This window comes from Carassius carassius, chromosome 5, assembly GCF_963082965.1.
Source record: "Carassius carassius chromosome 5, fCarCar2.1, whole genome shotgun sequence".
Lineage (NCBI taxonomy): Eukaryota > Metazoa > Chordata > Actinopteri > Cypriniformes > Cyprinidae > Carassius > Carassius carassius.
The window spans coordinates 30,047,219-30,065,201 of NC_081759.1; the positions used below are offsets into that span (position 1 = coordinate 30,047,219).

General features: G+C 37.2%; 3 protein-coding genes across 4 annotated transcripts; 1 reads left to right on the forward strand and 2 right to left on the reverse strand.

Moving 5' to 3' along the window:
* Window positions 1-677: 677 nt before the first annotated feature.
* On the reverse strand, window positions 678-2,707 carry LOC132141219 (forkhead box protein D1-like). Its single transcript, XM_059550541.1, has one exon. The coding sequence runs from the start codon at window positions 2,223-2,225 to the stop codon at window positions 1,191-1,193; it is 1,035 nt and encodes a 344-aa protein (XP_059406524.1). The 5' UTR covers window positions 2,226-2,707; the 3' UTR covers window positions 678-1,190.
* Window positions 2,708-6,810: 4,103 nt separating this feature from the next.
* Window positions 6,811-12,187, forward strand: LOC132141221 (transcription factor BTF3-like). The gene is made up of 6 exons (XM_059550545.1): window positions 6,811-6,900; window positions 7,536-7,604; window positions 7,689-7,802; window positions 8,334-8,535; window positions 10,776-10,832; window positions 11,822-12,187. The coding sequence occupies exons 2-6, from the start codon at window positions 7,536-7,538 to the stop codon at window positions 11,866-11,868; spliced, it is 489 nt and encodes a 162-aa protein (XP_059406528.1). The 5' UTR covers window positions 6,811-6,900; the 3' UTR covers window positions 11,869-12,187.
* A 39-nt stretch (window positions 12,188-12,226) lies between these two features.
* On the reverse strand, window positions 12,227-15,862 carry LOC132141220 (ankyrin repeat family A protein 2-like). 2 transcript variants are annotated; one of them, XM_059550544.1, is made up of 9 exons: window positions 15,783-15,862; window positions 14,794-15,096; window positions 14,535-14,693; window positions 14,382-14,447; window positions 13,847-13,944; window positions 13,498-13,623; window positions 13,167-13,233; window positions 13,004-13,084; window positions 12,227-12,845 (listed from the first exon to the last, which is right to left on the reverse strand). In XM_059550544.1, exons 2-9 carry the CDS (start codon window positions 15,044-15,046, stop codon window positions 12,790-12,792), a joined length of 906 nt encoding a protein of 301 aa, XP_059406527.1. In that variant the 5' UTR covers window positions 15,047-15,096; window positions 15,783-15,862; the 3' UTR covers window positions 12,227-12,789. The 2 variants fall into 2 exon arrangements, with proteins under 2 accessions (XP_059406527.1, XP_059406526.1); XM_059550543.1 differs by having other exon boundaries at window positions 14,794-15,166; window positions 15,783-15,852.
* Window positions 15,863-17,983: the final 2,121 nt, after the last annotated feature.

Consider the following 17,983-nt stretch of genomic DNA (forward strand, 5'->3'; position numbering starts at 1 on the left):
AAGGAGCTGCAGGAGATTCGTGAGTTTATTGGAAAACTAATACGTAATTAAATCATTTTAAAGGAACATTAAGCAAAATAAATATAGGTTATATGTATACATATTTTATTTGTTTACCTGCATGTCTCGTGACCATTAACAAAAGTCAGACAACCGTAAACATGCAAATGTGATGCTATTAAAATATTTATTTAGGTAAAAGGTTCAGATGAATAACGTGAATTTGTGCATGTGTTTGGAAGACAAAAGCATTCCTAAGACATAGTAATACATGGTTAAATAACCCACTGACTGATAATTCATAGTAGCCTAGGCCTATTGATGCAATGTTGAAACACTTCTTAAACCTGAAATGATTTTTGTAAATCCAGGTCAAATGCTGTGTAGCCCCTGAGTAATGACTGTTCTTTGTGCGAATGTCCACAAAACTGGAAGACTTTCTGAGTGTGTGCTATTTTATAAATATAATTTATTTATATTATGTGAATAATATGTAATCAATAAAAAAGAAACTGTAGTCTGATTACTAGTATTTTCAAAAGTAATTTAATCTAATAACAAGTAGCTACCCTAATTAAAAAATGTGATTACGTCGTCCACATGACAATCATTAATAGGCTTGTACCCAGCATTTAAAGCTATTGATACTATCAATAAGGTAAATTCCACTCCATCTAATTTTGCAAAACAATATTTATTATTAATGAAAAACAGACCTTGTAAAAAATATCACACTCCGAGTATACAATATCAAATAATGTACATTGTTTATTAGGCTACTGAGAAGTACACGTTGTATAAAAAAAATGTTCGATTTTCACTCTTGTGAATTTTCATTACAAAGTACAAATAATAAAATCAGTTTGCCAAACTACAAAACATCTGTGTTTTCACACAAAATATATCATTTTAGACAATTTATTTTATAGCCTGTTAAAATGTTGTCCTGAGACGCCCTATATGCAGTGATCACTATCACACCGACAACGAAAAGTTCGTGGGGGCGGAAATTAGATTGAACTAAAATGTTAACATAAATATATCTTCATATTTCACAGCTTGAATATAGGCACGAACGGTTTAATGTGCACCATTCAGCTGCGTGAAACAAACAATACAAAAAGAATCCTACCTTAAACACAGGAGTGTATCGCTTTAAATGTGACGTTTAGTAAAAAAAAAAAAAAAAATTAACAGCCGCTAGTGCCATTGACAATCCGGTTTGCGTAGGATTCGTGTAAAGACATCGGTCCGTGCAAGACTCCCGGTAGAGGGGTAGGGGAGTGCTGAGACGCGAGGGTTTGCGGAAGCACCGGGACCACCGGGGAAGTCCGTGAGGCACAATGCGAGTGCGTAGGGCTTAAAGAGCTCCCGATAATGCTGTCTATGGAGAAGGGTGAACGGTGAACCGGGGACTTAGCCGCAGTCTGCATCGGGGAAGAAAGCCCGGGGCTTAGAGGAGGATAGAAGCGGGAACGGGTGAGCTCCATAGTGTTTGGCATGAGGGAAGGCGCGGGGATGAGAGTTCCGGTGTGAGGATGCCGGGAAGAGGGCGGCGGCTGCTGCTGCTGCTGAAAGGCGAGGAGCGCAGAATGCGCATGATAAGACTGCAGCTGCAGACCGTATCCACAACCGTAAGGTCCGTAGCCGTAGGCAGCGGCCGCGGGGAGAAAGCCTCCGTGATCGCGGAGAAGTTCAGGCGCCTGCTGGCGCTTAAAGCGTTTCCGGCGGCGTAAAAAGCTCCCGTTATCAAACATGTCGGCGGACTCTGGGTCCAGTGTCCAGTAGTTGCCTTTACCAGGGTTCCCGGGCTCCCGCGGTATCTTGACGAAGCAGTCGTTTAAGGACAGGTTGTGCCGGATAGAGTTCTGCCAAGCTGGAAACTTTTCCCGGTAGTACGGAAATCTGTTACTGATGAAGTCGCAGATCTCGCTGAGCGTCAGGCGCTTCTTGGGACTCTGGAGGATTGCCATGGTGATGAGTGCGATGTAGGAGTATGGGGGCTTCACCAGGGTGTTTTTACTTGCTGGCTTGTAGGGGTCCCGTGCGGCGGAGGCATCCACACAAGACGGTGAACCGCCGAGCAGGATCTCGTCGTGCATCTGAGCCACCTCGTCCACGTATGAGCGCGTCTGGCCGTCACCATCATCTCCCTCTCCGACCACGTCGATGTCGGTCTCCTCCGAGAGCACAGACGCATCCGACATCTCGGAGCTCAAAGTCATGGCTCTTTCGGGTCCCCGATGGGCAACGGTGTGCTGAGCCTGCGTGCTGCCTGCGCTCTCGATTCGAGAGAACTCATAAGACGCGCCGAGCAGATGCGGGAGAGGCGGAGAGGACGTGCCAATGTGTCACCAGTGCCATAGGCTTTTAATGGATTACTGTCGGCACGGAATCAAGAGGTCGCCCAAATCCCAACCTCCACGCGCTTATTCTGTCTGGGGAGACCCTCCTAAAGGCCAGACCAGGATTCCAAAGAGGGCGGACCTTTCCATGCGCTTTATACCAGCTCGCTGATCACATGACAAAAAAGCGTCACCGCTGCTATTGAAGAGATAAAAAATATCAGTCTTTGAAAAATAATCTAAAGAACTGCGAGGTTCACCTGTTATCTTTAAGCAGTCACCGCTGCTCATTCTGCTGGTTTTGTGGGAATGTTCCTCTCTTGGGTGAAATACCGCTGTCTTCTTTAAAAGCCTATTGACTCGAAGATGTAAGTAGGATATGTGGTAGGACCCTCCCTGCTATTTTTATATTTCTCTTAATAGGATGAAACCCATAATAATTTTTTACAACTGTATTGCTAATGTCTGTTCAGGTGCATGGCGTTTAATGCGGAAATAATGAAATTGTTGGTTATTTCAGAAATGCTTCAAAACATCCACTCGGTTATCTGCCTCAGTACGCATCGCAGTTTGCGTGACACGGGAGTGCTCTAGATCATCCGCGAGCCATTGGTAATGGAAAAAAGTCAGCTGTTAACTCGCATCAGTCACGCGGATCACGAAAGAGCATTCTAGCTTTGGAAAAGGAGGGCACATGCGTGTCTATTCCGAAAGGCTAACATTTTTATATTCAGAATTAATATTAGCAATTGGTATTTGGTCGGGCAGCAGTCTCCCTTTTATTTAAAAAACATATTAACCAGTAGCATATTTGTATAAAGTGTACTGAAATATTGTCGTTTCTGAACTGCCATGATTTTGCACATAAAAAGCCAGAGGTGCACACTGAACATCACTGAACAGTGAACTGGCAGTGCGCTTCAAAATGATAAGCGTCCAACGTGCAAACAGGCCTCAATTAAAACAAATAGGTCAATACATGACAATAATTAAAGCATTAAATTAAAGCATTAAATTAAAGCATTAAAAGGTTCATGAAAAAGTAAATGTTGCTCGAAAATGCACACCCAAAAGTATCCACATATCATCAAAATTAATTAGAAACAGGATTAAAATGAAACTATCACACACGAAATCAAAATCATTTGTAGTTTTTATTTGTTTGTTTGTTTTAAAAAAACATACATCTGTACAGTGCTTGTTTAATTTGTTGTTCTTCATTTTAGGGAGATATCTGTCTTTTTCTATCTGTTTGCTTTCCCCACGTTTGTTTTTACAAAGTGAGCCTATAGAGCCCATTCAGGATTACAATTTAATTATAACACGCAGAATCAAAATCTTTGTAGTTTTTATTTGTTTGTTTGTTAAAAAAAACATACTGCTGTGTTTGTTTAATTTGTTGTTCCTCCTTCTAGGGAGAATGTCCGTCTTTTTCTTTCTGTTTGCTTTCCCACGTTTGTTTTTACAAAGTGAGCCTATATAGCCGAATGCTAGCTATTACTCTCAATAGATGAACAGGATTAAATAGAAAGGCTATCAAGTGTGACACCTAATTGTTGAGATTAACAAGGCACTTACAAACATTGCATTAAACAATTCAAGTGCGTATTGTTTTGTGTTGTTGTAATTTATTTATTATTTATTTAAACTTAGTCAATGTCATTATATCTTCAGTGAATTAATATTATTATTATTATTATTATTATTATTATTAACAACAACAACTGTAATAATAATAATAATAACAAAACCTTTAGTTTACAAATAATTTTCTGGGCCTAACCTAAAAAACAATAGTCAGTCAAAACACTAGCTCTGCCAATTAAGAGTTAACTCGCTCTGCCAATTAAAAGAAAAACAAAAACATAGAGAAATTGCATATAAAGTTGGATAATAAAACAACTTGCGGTAGGAGTGATGAAAACATACTTGTCCAAAAGACACACAACGCTGACCCATAGAAACTCGTGTACCCGACATAAAATAAAGATCTTTTCGACCTTCTCTAAATGAATTATCTTTTCCTTTTTTATTACAGTTCCATGTTGGTTCTGGAGGATGCAGTGGGTATAAGGGGTATTTTTGTATGATTACAAAAACATCTGGTCCGGTTTGATGGCCGTTTTATGGTAACTCATGTGGTCAGGCTTGTGTATTTAACATATATTTACTTCATCCAGCAGTTATAAGGGCTGTGAGAGTGCCATCTAGCGGCAGTTCAGTTGACGCCACTTTAAATCCTTTTATCTGTTTAACAAGTTAATGTAGGCAAATTTCTAGGCCTATAGTATTTTGGTTCCGGATTATTAGTTTAGAAATATTTTTTTAAAAATGCAGTTGTTTTGAAGGCAATGGGTTTATGCAATTTATTGTGCTTAAGAATAATTTGACTGATAAAATTGTATATTTATGATTACATTTATAAACTATAGGCTACATAATATTAAAAAAAAAATAATAAAAGCGTATCGCACAAAACATATAATTATTAATTCTTTAATTAATGTGACGGTTTTTTTCTTCTTCTTGTTGGGTGGTCTTCTTGATATAGCTACACTCTAAAATATATGCTGGGTCGTTCCAACCCAACTTTGGGTCAAATAGCCTATGGACTAACAACGGTTTTTTTTTTAACCCGAAAGTTGAGTAGCCTAAATCCATATTTTTCCCACAATTGGGTTGAAACAACCCAGCATTTTTAAGAGTGATAGGGACTGATGTTGTGTGCCGTTTTATACCAAAAATCATGGTTGTAGCTATAACTAAAATAGGTTTAACTCAAATAGTTAGCCAAATTAGTTAGCCTACTATATATGGACTAAGTCAAAATGCGATTGTAAGATGATTAAACTATTTAGTGAAAAAAGTTAGACTATTTTAACTCTGAAACAGAAATATTAGCTACATCACAGACGAATATAAATTGCAAATTGTATGCATATTTCGGCACAATTAAAAAAAATGATTAGGCTATAGCCTATAAATTGTGAAGATCGAGGTCAGAAAGTCAGACGGTCACAACGCGTTTGCACTGCAGCTAAATGAACTTTCAGCAGGCCAGGGGGACATATTTACCCTTAACAGATATGAGCTCAGGTGAACTGATTTTTTTTTTTTTTTAAATACACTGGATTTGAAATAAATAAAATAAATAATAAATCTAGTTTTTAAAATATAGTCAGTCTTTAAAAATAAATCAGCTGGGTGTTAGTAGGCCTGGTGATTAAGGAGGACAGTATGCGCAATCCGACATCACAAGACCTTCCAGTGATGTTCATATTGGCTGTGGTTTAATTATTCTGCCGAGTTTTTGAGAACCGGGGCGCAGTGAGCCGGGTCAGGGCTTGCATGTGTGGTTAAACCACATCTAAAGTGTTTCTAAAGTCCCAGAGGGGTTAGCAGGCGCTTTCCGTGCCACGGGGTACCATGAAAGCACTTCCCTGCCACGGCTGCTCTGGGTGACAAGTCCATGAATATAATGTGAACAGCAGGGATTCGGATGTAGCCTACTCTACAATACATTTCACATGCACGAAATAAAACCGATTTAAAGTTATAATGGTTAGACCTATGTGTGCGTTTCGAAAGTGCTTGAGAAATTCTCCTGCTCTCCAACTAGGAGTAACGTAACTTTTTAAATAGTTAAATAGTTTTAAATAGTAAATTTAAATAGTAGCTATTGTGATGTAGCCTACACAGTAACTATCAGTCTTTTTCTGATAGGATGCGTGTTCTAATCCTTCGAGTAAGTGGAAAAATAATTTATTTTAAAATAGTCCTCAGTAATAGCTACAACGTTTGGTTACTTACAGACACTTTTTTCCCAGATTTGCCTCCACATGGAAAAAGCTCGCCGAATCTTCCTCAATTCTCTGAGGTGTTAGACATCTGCAATGCTCTTTATGATAGCCTACATTTATTTATTTAAATAGTCTACACATATAGCCTACAATAACAACTGAACTGAGGTTAAAGTTGCTGCAAAATACGGTTAGCTCGTTTCAGCATTCCAGATCACATATTTAGTCTATATTGAAAGTAAACGCATTTATCCCTGAAAAATAGGTCTGGTTGTTTATACAGTCCTGTATTTCGATTAGTAAAATATTTGATAGTCTTACTCTTGAAGGCTTGAATTTATCTATATTTATCAGCATTTATTCAGTATTGTCCTATAACTGAACGAAATGTGTAAATATCGTTCTATAGCTAGGCTATTAATATAGGCTACTTTAATTGATTATAATTTTCCACCCAGCAGTAAATCTGCCAGACTTCTTCTAACAGATGTTATTAATGCTTATAAAAACATATGCGTATTGATTTGACATTGCATATTGACAAAATCAACATACATTATAGCCTTACACAAATACCGCACAAAAGGGACCCAACTTCGCTGGCTGAAGACTATTCTTGGGCCAGACTTGCGCGGGGTGGGCAGGAATGGTTTCTGGATCCAGCCCACTGCGTCGCATTTCAGTCCTGTCGTCACTTCCGTCGTCCTCTCTCGCTTCCATCTTGCTCTCCGCGTGTGTTTGCTGCTAGCGTGCAGGTCAGTGAGGAGCTTTAAAATACTCTGTTTCCTGCACAACCGCTCCCGGTTCCGAGGCTCAAGGCAAATAAGTACCTTATTTACCAAACGCGGCTGCTGTTTTGTAGGAATCACCCGCGGAATGATGCCTGAACCGGCTCGGGTGAGACTCGGCCCTGCCGGGGGAGACCCAGGCCTGAGAGCGCGTGAGATTAGCACTCCTGCTAGCTCACTGCAAACAAACTCCACGAGCCATGTTTATACATTAAAATTTATAAACATTATTCTAATATCGTTTACATTTATGTTGCGTCTTCTCCGTCAGTGTTTAGCCTCTTAAAATCGGCTAACGGTTTTCTTAGTGGACCGAGAGCGAGTATCTATTCTGAGCGCAATCTCGTCGCATTGTTTTGTATTTTAAACTTTGAACGGCTGCATAATACTAATACTTTAACTGAGTTAATATAGTCGAGTGGTCGCTCTTGCTCAACAGGCCTTTGGACGATTTAGTAATGGATGTGCATTAAGGCTTTCTGTCTTGTGGACAGTTTGTCCGCTGAATGTGTCGTTCAGACCGCACCCCTAACAACTCTTGTGCTTTATAACTTCACTCCGCCCCACACAGTAGCATTAATATCTTTCTTTGTGTCTTACAGATGAAAGAAACCACAATGAACCAGGAGAAATTAGCCAAGTTGCAGGCACAAGTCCGCATCGGTGGAAAGGTAAGATAATATAATGTTAAATAACTGTCATGTCTAACAAGAGTAGTATCTCGCAGACACACTGATGGTATTTTGTTTTGATAGGGTACTGCCCGCAGAAAGAAGAAGGTGGTCCACAGAACGGCCACTGCCGATGACAAAAAGCTCCAGTTCTCCCTGAAGAAATTGGGAGTAAATAACATCTCTGGCATTGAGGAGGTAAGGTTTGGTTTCGGCTGAATACACCCATTCTGTTTACAAATGTGACCAGTCATATGTGACCAGTGATCTGCTTTCAGATGATGTATAAATCTAAGGGACTTTTTTTATTTTTTTATTGAGATTTATGCAACACCTGAAAGCTGGATAAATAAGCTTTCTATTGATGTATGGTTTGATGTATGGATGTACAAATGTGGCCAAGAGACAGCTATTTGAGGGTGTAAAAAATCTTAATATTGGGAAAATCACCTTTCAGGTTGTCCAAATGAAGTCCTTAGCAAATACAAATTACTTATCAAAAAAATCATAATATAAGGTAGGAAATGTATAAAACATTTTAATGGAACATGATCTTTAGTTAATATCCTAATGACTTTTGGCATAAAAGAAAAACCAATAATTTTGACCCATACAATGTATTGTTTGCTATTGCTACAAATATACTTGTGCAACTTGAGTGGTCCAGTGCCACAGATGTCTAAAATGTCTTACTATGTACACTTATATCATTAACATTTTGCTTTTCAGGTGAACATGTTCACAAACCAGGGCACGGTTATCCACTTCAACAATCCCAAAGTTCAGGCCTCACTGGCAGCCAACACCTTCACCATCACAGGCCACGCAGAGACCAAGCAGCTGACAGAGATGCTGCCCTCTATACTCAACCAGTTGGGTGCCGACAGCCTGACCAGTCTGCGCAGACTTGCAGAGGCCCTGCCCAAACAAGGTGTGTTCTGTTCTCAAAACTGAGTCAGATTGTACAAGTCTGAGACAGCAGGTCACATTTCATTTTGTACATTTTATGCAGCAAACAGCATAAACTAACTAGCCTCACAAAGTGACTAACAGCTAACAGGTGTTAGCACATGTTCCGGGGGAGGTGTGTCATTGCTGCTGTTCTGTTCCTAGAGAGTAGCCTATGTTTTAAAATAGACTTTTAGTTTGTTGTTTGTCAAGCCCCTGACCTTTTTCAAAATTATTCAAAAGTGCCCCCCTCAGACAAATAGCAATAATATTGTGGTCAATAAAAACAATTGCATTTGAATTATAATTAACCTGACAAAGTGTACAAAATGGTACCTAATTGCTCAGAAGTCAAATTCCTGTTTATTTTTTACACGCGTCAATCTGAGGCATTGCTATGGGTTGCCTGCTTTTCACTCGACTGACTGATATTCCACAGTCGGTTCGGCAACCTAGACTCTGAAGCCATATATGGTTCTTTCAGTGAGTGGGTCGACAAAAGAAAATAAACCAAATGATATTTTAAACTTTTTTTTTTCCATCAATCAAAGCTAGTGTGTCGATTTAATTAAAAATCCATGTATTATATATTATAGAATATTACCTAATTCTGCAATGCCCATTTGTCATTTATAATATACCCACCAATCATGATCTGGCACAAGTTCAAATTTCATTGGACAATAATTAATAATAAAGTGTAGTGATCACTTTCTCTTCTTTATAAATCGCTTGAAAATTACATGGGGCAGACAAGCTTATTTGTGGAGTGATCTGGATCTGTGGTTTGTCTCATTTTATAAATCAAATTACATCTGAGATAATGGATGCTGCATGACTACAAAAGCACTGCACAAAACCGTGTGGTGCTAAAATGTTCAATAATGGTAATCAGAATTCAATTAACTTATGATTGTGTGATACAGCGGTTGCTATGTCATGAAACTATCATAGTAAATGAAGCCTAAGTGCCATCTACAGGCCTTTTGTGTGAATATTTGATCAAAAATACTGAAGAAACTAATTGTGAAATATTATTACAATTTAAAAATCTTCTATTTGAATATACTTTAAAATATAATTTATTTCTGTGATGCAATGCTAAATGCTCTGCATACACCAGTCTTCAGTGCATGATCCTTCAGAAATAATTTTAATATGCTGATTTATAACCATTGTTGAAAACTGTTGTTGCTTTTTAAAAAAATCTTTTTGGAACCTGTGATACTTTTATGGGGTTCATTGATAAGTTAAGAACCACAATTATTAAAAATAGAGATGTTTTCAAACAATAGCAATATTTACCATCACCGTTTCAATCAATTTAACAAATCCTTGCTGAATAAAAACTAATTTCTTAAAAAAAATAAAAGATCAATATTTTGAATTGCAGTGTTGATTACAAAAGTTATATTTTAAATAAATTATTTTTAATTTTTTTATTCAACAACAATCCTGAAAAAAGTATACAGCGTTGATAATCAGCATTGCAAAAAAAAAAAAATTGAAAGTATATTCAAATTTTGATCAAATAAATGCAGGCTTGATGACCGCAAGCAACTTCCTGCAAAAATATAGAATGGTAATGTTTGACCTATAATTTTTTTTTAACATTGCCCCATTTTACCTTTGAGTCCCTGCCCCTGAGGAACTCACTGCACCTCCAGGACTAACAAACCCCAGTTTGGGAAATATTGGTCTAAAGAGAGACTAAACCACTTGACACCACGTTCACATCAGTTCTTTGATGTTAGTTAATGACCACATCATACGCATGCAAACAAAGTAGTTCATTAATTGTAGTAATTTTTTTATTTATTTTTTTATTTAGTTTTTCCTCAACTTGCAAACCTTGTGTAACCTTAGTCCAAAGCAAGCATGAACTATGTATTTTACACGTACAAGCTACTGTAGTTGAAAGTGAATGACTTCTTGTTTGACCTAGTGGATTCCCCCCCCTAATTTTGGTTAATGTACTTCTGAAGGCTTTGTTAGGAGTGATATTTCTTGCTCTTTTAGGGCTTACGATTATGCTGATGAATTCCATAATATAAGCATATTTAACCCTGTCATTATGGAAATTGTATTTTGTGGTCTAGTCTCTTGATAGTGTTCTCACTGTAGTTGATTTTTGTAAATGCTCTAGAATCAGCAACTAACAATGGTGGATTTTTTTTAATATATTTTTTTAAACGTTATTTTAAATTCTCAATTTTCTTGCAGCTGGTGATGGAAAGGCACCAGTAGCTGTTGGAGAGGAAGATGACGACGAAGTTCCAGGTCAGTATGTTGCTCTGAACCCCCCCCATCCATTTTTAAAAAATCATCCCTTGTATTTTAAGTTGTAGCATTAACCATAAGATTATTTGCTTACGTTTTCTATTATTCCTTGTGTATTTTATGTCTCCTAGCTTGAGCGTCACAATTATTACCATATGGGTTTCTGTGCATGTGGTAATGTAAGCAAAGCACACTTGCTTGCGTTAGGACAGAGTCTTAGAAATTTCCAAAAAAGGAGGGTCTCAGCAGGTTGTCTAGGCTCTTACATTGTCATCATATACAAGTGTTTAAAATATCCTCTATTGTTTATGGGCACTGAAGGATCAGTTTGCTTTCTTTTTAAAGAGAGGGGTTCGAACACATACGGTTGCTATTACAATTCCCCAGTTCTCCTCCCTGAGCAAACTCCAGTTAGTAACCCTAGTCTTGCACATGTACAGTATGATTACATCTCCGACACTGCAAAATTAGCTCACCCGTGTGATGACAAAAACAGTTAACAGCTTGTGCTATTGTGCCCATTACTGAGATTCAGCCTTTTCTGTCCCCTCTGAAAACAAAGTCCAGCCTTCTGTTAGTGATTTCCATTCTGATGCCCTGAGGCAGAAAAGTTGATGTTCCATTTTATCAGATTTCATCTCCTAAAAGGCAACCTGCTTTTGATCCTCTGTGGTTTCATTTTTACAGCTGTGGACTTTTGAGTCCCCCAGTGCTCGTTTATGTTCTCTATGGAAATTACTTGCACACGTGGGCACACAAGTGAGAGAGAAGCAAAGAAATTGCCTTTCAGATCATGTTTCTATAAACATTTACAGATTGTTTCATAAAGATGAGATTTCGTTTTTCACTCTCCACAATTGTTGGATGTCCAGTATTTCTGTATAAATCCTGTTTTCCACAAGTGTTCAGTTTTTAATCCCTTTGAATTGTCAGTGACTGCATGTAAACCTGGTATTGTTTTACTGAATCCTTGTTTTCTCTCTTTACAGACCTTGTGGAGAATTTCGATGAGGCTTCAAAGAATGAGGCAAATTAACGTCACGGGAAGGAAAGGCGTTTGAAATCTCTGGTCTCAGCGGAAACTTGTGGGACTTTTTTTTTTTTTTCATTTTATAAATATATTGCATCCCCGAATCTCCTATTTTCTTTTCATGCACTGATGTGACCCTCATGTGTCCAAGCTGAGAGTGTGAGATTGATTGTACTACACAAGTTCATGCAGTTTTGAGTGTGTTTGTGTGGTCCAAGAGGCATCTTTGCCTCCAACCTTCCCTGTTACTGAGGCTCATTCATTGTAGCCTTTTTGAATCAACATCTGGAAATAAATATTTGCTATTGGAAAAAGGCTTATTAAATACTGTTTTGTGTTTTTGCTTTAATTTTCAGACATGCGCTCAAGTATAAATTAAGGTTTATTTACAGTGTTGTAACACAAAACTTGCATTAAAAGAGGGCATTCAAAGTGTAAAAACCTGGGAATGAAATAGCAATAACAAGTGTGACAGTTGAACTAGTACTTCTCTCACTGTAAATTGTTATTGTAAACTGGTTTACCATGTTCTTTTCCACTCGAGTGATTCTAAAGTGCCCAGATTTAGTTTTATAAACCATAATACCAGTTAAGTTTAATGTGAAATGGCTTATTTTTTAATTTAAATGTCAAAATAAATATATTTTCAAGTACACATTGCAACTAAGTAAAAATCAGTGACCTAAAACACACGTACATTGAATAAAACCCACATATATATATCACTAGATTCAAAACGCTAAAGTTCCGATCTCATCAACTGCCATATGTTTGTTGATCTGTGCATTTGCATCTTCAAAGGTGGATTTAAAAAAAATGACAATTAACTTCATATAAAGTGTGTTCAGCAAACATGCAAAATGGTATTGTCCACTTCATCATAATCAACACTAAAATATTCACTAATTCTTCTCGTAGTTCCTCTGGTTATTCTTTGATACCTTGCAGAAGCTTCAGAAGATGGCCCTCCAAGACCTGTTGGACTGGGAGGCAACAATACAAGGAATTACAATGACCGTTGAGACCAACATAAACCAGGTATGATATTCTTAAGATGAATGAATTCAACTTAATAAAATAGTCATGTTACTTTTTGAAGACCCTATTCATTTAATGCTGATGGTAATCATGTTATAGCTACCATTTCGGTGTCCCATCGCCACAGCCATGTCCATAGCATTGAACCCAGAGTCAGACTCCATGGTTGGGTCAGCTCCACTCTCTGTCCAGTGATCAGAAGTAATATTAACAAAAATACCTAAACACTGCATTGCAATGAAATTAGTTCAAAGTAAGCCTTTTACCTAAGAGGATTTCCACACAGCGAACATGATTACCATGCACTGCATAGAGTAACGGTGCTCCACCATTCTGGAAAAACATAAGCGCTGCCTTAGGTGCAAATCAGTTTGCATAAACATTGATTCTGGTTACTAAAGATTAAAGTCATAGAAGTATATTTACACCATATAACAATACTAGGAAACGTCTCCTACTCGACAAGCCTTTCATAACCTTTTGCATAGCTTTAAAACTGCCAGCATATTTTGATAAAGGTCACTAACACCAGATTATCATTCACAGGTCATAGCTTTAGATGTATTCAGGAATCTAATCAATAATGTGACCGCTTACCCAATCATACTCATTGACATCAACTCCACAGTCGATAAGCATTTTGACAATATCGGTGTACCCTTTACTGCAGGCTAGTGACAGTGCACTCTCCCTTCCCTTGGCCAAGAGATGAGGATCTGCACCCTGAAATGAAAGAGCTGTGAGCATCTGGAGTTCCAGCTATAGAATTGTACTTTTGCGTTGTGTGTCAGGTGATTCTTCAAAGCCTTTTCGCCAAAATCTCAAAGAATGAAAGAGAGGTGACAGAATAAAGAAACTAAAACAGAAAGCTCATGGAATGAAGATGGCAGCAATGCTAACTGAGAGCTTTGTGCAAGTATATTTGGAGTGTGTATGATGAGCTCACACTCTGTAAGAGGAACTCCACCACAGCGATCTGTCCATGAGCTGCCGCCCACATCAGTGGGGTGAATCCCTCCTCATCCTGCAGGTTTATTACAGACTCTAATTCAAAGTGAAACGGGAAAGAATTTATTAAAATTTTTGACATATATAGTTAAAAATTAAACTATTGTTTAAACGTCTGGGGTCGTTCAGGTGTTTTTAGAATTAAGTTTAATACTAACAAAATTGTGACGCACACCCATTTTCAACATTGTTTATAACGAAAAATGTTTCTTGAGCACCTAATCAGCTTATTAGAAAGCATGACTTTGAAGTGGCTAATGAAATTTCAGCTATCAGATTCTATTTAAAATAGAAAACATTTTAAATCATAATATTCCATGGCATTACTGTTTTTTTTTTGTATGTTTGATCAAATAATTGCAGCATTGGTGAGCATAAGAAACTTGAAAAACCATTACAACCCCAAATTTGAGCAGTAGTGTACTGTATGTAAGTTCAAATTGCTTCACATCACATTAATTTTACAAACTAGCCTTGTTCTATTCGACTGGCTAAGAACACCATCTCTCCTTGTGCCGCCAACTGATGTATAGACAGAGCTAGAAAAGAAAAAAAATATGAAATGGTTATAGTTTTAAAGATTAGGTTGACAAATACCTTGCCGAATGAGAAATAAGAAGACTTACAGTGAACGAGCAGTGGTGTGGATGAGACCTCATTTCCACGGTGTTTGTTGGTGAGCGTGGTGGACTGCTTTATTGGAGAGAAGTGTTTGGTGGTTGATGGCGTGTAAACATGCCTAACCTGAATACCAGGTGAGGGAGATGTTTGAATATTACACTCCGCTGTAGAGAGAGAAAAAACAGATACAGGATATTTTAAAGAATTTCCTTAAAATTACATTCACTCAAAAGAAGGTTGTTTTGCTCCAATCATTTGCTTCACCTTTAAATAAGACCGAGGCCACCTCCAGATCAGAGTTCACCTGGTCCTGGATATTTTTACTCTCTTCCTCGTTCAGTGACTTCACAAAGCGCGAGCACACGTTCATGTCAAAGCGGTTGGGTAATATAAACTTTATGCCCATGGCATTCTGTGAGTTGGCATCCTCTGCTGAGCCAATGCTGACTGACGGCTCCACCTTGATGCTCGTCACCTCTGGTAATGAGCACAGACCCTCCATCTCCTCTGATGCCATCGGCCACTCACGATCTGTGATATCCCAAAACAAGCTACTGGAGCCTTGTCCTTAAATAGAATCAAACCCTTACAGTGAGTGGATGATGTTTAGTTCCCATGCAGAATGAAGCTTTTGTACCTGGTATATTTAGAGAGAATTTTACATTAGCTGAAATATTTGAACAATATGATTAATTTGATTTAAAACAATATAGCTCATATGAACACCTGAAACTCTTATGGTTAAATACTTTGAAAGGCTGTCATTTTGTTGACCTTTGTGCCTCACATTGGTTCTATAACCTCGCAACCATCACTAAGACGACTCCATGAATACCGTTATAGTATTATAACAGATTTTTGTGCTGGAAATTAAACCATACACGTTTGAAAAAGCCCTTTAATCCTGCACAACAATGCATAATCTCACATGCCCGACAAATGAACGCGTTTAATGTCAGCGTGACCAAAACAAGGTCAGCCAACCAGCTAACGACGGTTATAGGTTGCACTATGTTAAAAATAAACAGTAAGTAAAAGCATACTGCACATATACTTCTTAATTCCAGCATATGAAGAGAGCGCACCGGGTTAGCCTCACGTTAGTGCATTTTGGAGCATAGCTTGATTTCTAAAGCAGGATTAACGGGCGGAGGCCATTGCCTTATTAAAAAAATGGTTAAACGTATATTATTGAACATTTATATAAATGTAAACCGTCGTCTATTTTAAATATTGCAATCAATTATACCTACCGAGTAATTAATATCGTTTGTTTTGAAACGACGGGATGGTCTTGAGGTTGGGTGTAAATAAAGTTTTTTCGAAAGCAGAGAGGGTGGAGTCAAATGTGTTCATCGGTCTATTATTATATCTATTGTACACTTGAATGTGTAAATACTGGTAAATACATGCTGTACTGTACACTGTCACTTAGTCTTTGATTGTAATTACATGGTAAAATGTGTTTTCACTGCTATTTCTGCAACTATCGCTATAAACTTGTCTATAAATGTGTTCCATGCAATAAACATTTAAAATTACTTTTTTTATTTTACACTTTATTTTTGGTCATAATGGTAAATTTAAGCTTTTGATCTCTATTATTTTCATAATGAAAGTCTGGATTTTTGACAAGGGTGAAACAATACTCTAATATAATATAATCTAAAGATAAAGGGCAATAAATAAATAAAATCATATGTGGGAATTAAAAGTTTTCAAGAAACACCCTGCTACACTTATTACTTTATCAAAACGGTCCTTCTTCTAAAATTTTGGTTTAATTTAGGATAATTGAGCCTTTTTTAATCCATTCATCTCAATGGCAAAAAGTGCCCTAACTGACCTGAATTCACTCTAATGGTTTGAAACTGCAATGACTAAACGGTGTCTACCTGCCTTGCAATTATCCAACTATTCACATTTGCAAGAATTTTTGATTGACCCCCCCCCCCCCCATTTGTATTAATTTAATTATTATTATTTATTTATTTATTTATTTTTATTACATGAGTTCTAACATGAGTGATAGCCTATGTTTGTTTGGAGTCTGAAGCCAATTTTCCATGCCATCTATGAATTTTTTATTTTATTTTTTTATTTTTTTTTTGAGTATGTGTGAGCATGAGTTCTTGTCATTTGTTTATTACAAAATATTTGAGTAATTTTGGAATTAGTGGTCACTGGATATGTAATCCTCTATCAAAGCCATTCTCAGAACCGAGTGCCTAAATATTTATGTAAAATCTGGTCCAAACAACTGAAAAGGAAATAAAGTAGACTACAGTCTGTCCCACTGCAAACCACTGCAAAAACATCCAGATAGTAATAACATTTCCATTCTCCACTTGCATAGAACTGAATCAGACAGCTGCATTTCTCACTGTAATATGTAAGGGATATTTGATGAAGACAATATGAAAATTATGAATGAAAAACATTTGTTTTTTTGTGATGCATGATTTATTTTTTTATTTTATTTTTTTCATAAAAAGAAGAAAGCAGTTCAACTTCACTGTTTTATCCTCACTATCCAGTGCTTTTGAATGTTATGGCATTTCATATTTATCATATAATGAAATTATTTTCATACTTCATAGCCTCTATGATTTTGTATTCCATTATGCGATCATGCATTCATATTGCTATTTTTTTCCTTCTGGTTGCACAATGCTAATCAGATTATATGGGATATACTTAATATTTCTACACAACCTGTCAAAGTTCTGCTTTAGCAGCCTCTAAGCTCCATTCACTTTTGTGTTCTCACTAACTCTCTAGTGCACTGTTTGTCCAGACCCCTGTGTAAATGAAGGAATTTATGCCAGTGATTGAAACAGACACTATTACCAACCTTCAGCCCCAATCTTTAAATACACACTGCACATGGAAATGCTTTTGAGGTCAATTAATCACTGTGTTCTTTGTCAAAGAATTTTATAAATAATAAATTAAATAACTATATATAAATATATATACTTTCTGTTGTCTGTCTTTCATCATCCTCGATGTTAAAGTTCACTGTTTCTGTGTAGGAGAGTTGTAAGACAGAAAACTTCAGGTCACATTTGAGAGAGCAGCGACCCCTTTGGTAATATGTTGAATAGCATGGACACAAACAGATCCTAATGTTCTTAAAAATGACTGCAGTACTGTTTTGCCATTGTTTTGTACATTGTAATAAACTAGGTTGTCTTAGTGTAAGCTTTAACAAATAAAATATTTAAGATGAATATGTAAATATAAACAATTTCAACCGCTCTGCTTGAGCTGTGTGCAGAGAGCTTTTCTGCGAGAAGCTGATCTGAAGGATCTAATTCAGCTGCTTGCTGTTTTTGCTCGACTCTGACCACTCGTGTTTCAAGGCTTTAACTTTTTTGTTTGTTTTGAGTTGACTGTGAAACTAACTCACACACATGCCTCTAAAGCTCCAAAGTGGAGATTTCTTAACTGC

Bases quoted from the DNA above. Each gene is read 5' to 3' on its own strand.
- LOC132141219 (XM_059550541.1), bottom strand. From the start codon at position 2,225: ATGACTTTGAGCTCCGAGATGTCGGATGCGTCTGTGCTCTCGGAGGAG.
- LOC132141221 (XM_059550545.1), top strand. From the start codon at position 7,536: ATGAAAGAAACCACAATGAACCAGGAGAAATTAGCCAAGTTGCAGGCA. The intron at 7,803-8,333 runs GTAAGGTTTGGT...TTTGCTTTTCAG, and splicing joins ACATCTCTGGCATTGAGGAG to GTGAACATGTTCACAAACCA. The intron at 10,833-11,821 runs GTCAGTATGTTG...CTCTCTTTACAG, and splicing joins AGATGACGACGAAGTTCCAG to ACCTTGTGGAGAATTTCGAT.
- LOC132141220 (XM_059550544.1), bottom strand. From the start codon at position 15,046: ATGGCATCAGAGGAGATGGAGGGTCTGTGCTCATTACCAGAGGTGACG. The intron at 13,945-14,381 runs GCTAGTTTGTAA...ACTTTGAATTAG, and splicing joins AGCCAGTCGAATAGAACAAG to AGTCTGTAATAAACCTGCAG. The intron at 13,234-13,497 runs GTAAGCGGTCAC...ATGTTTTTCCAG, and splicing joins ATGTCAATGAGTATGATTGG to AATGGTGGAGCACCGTTACT.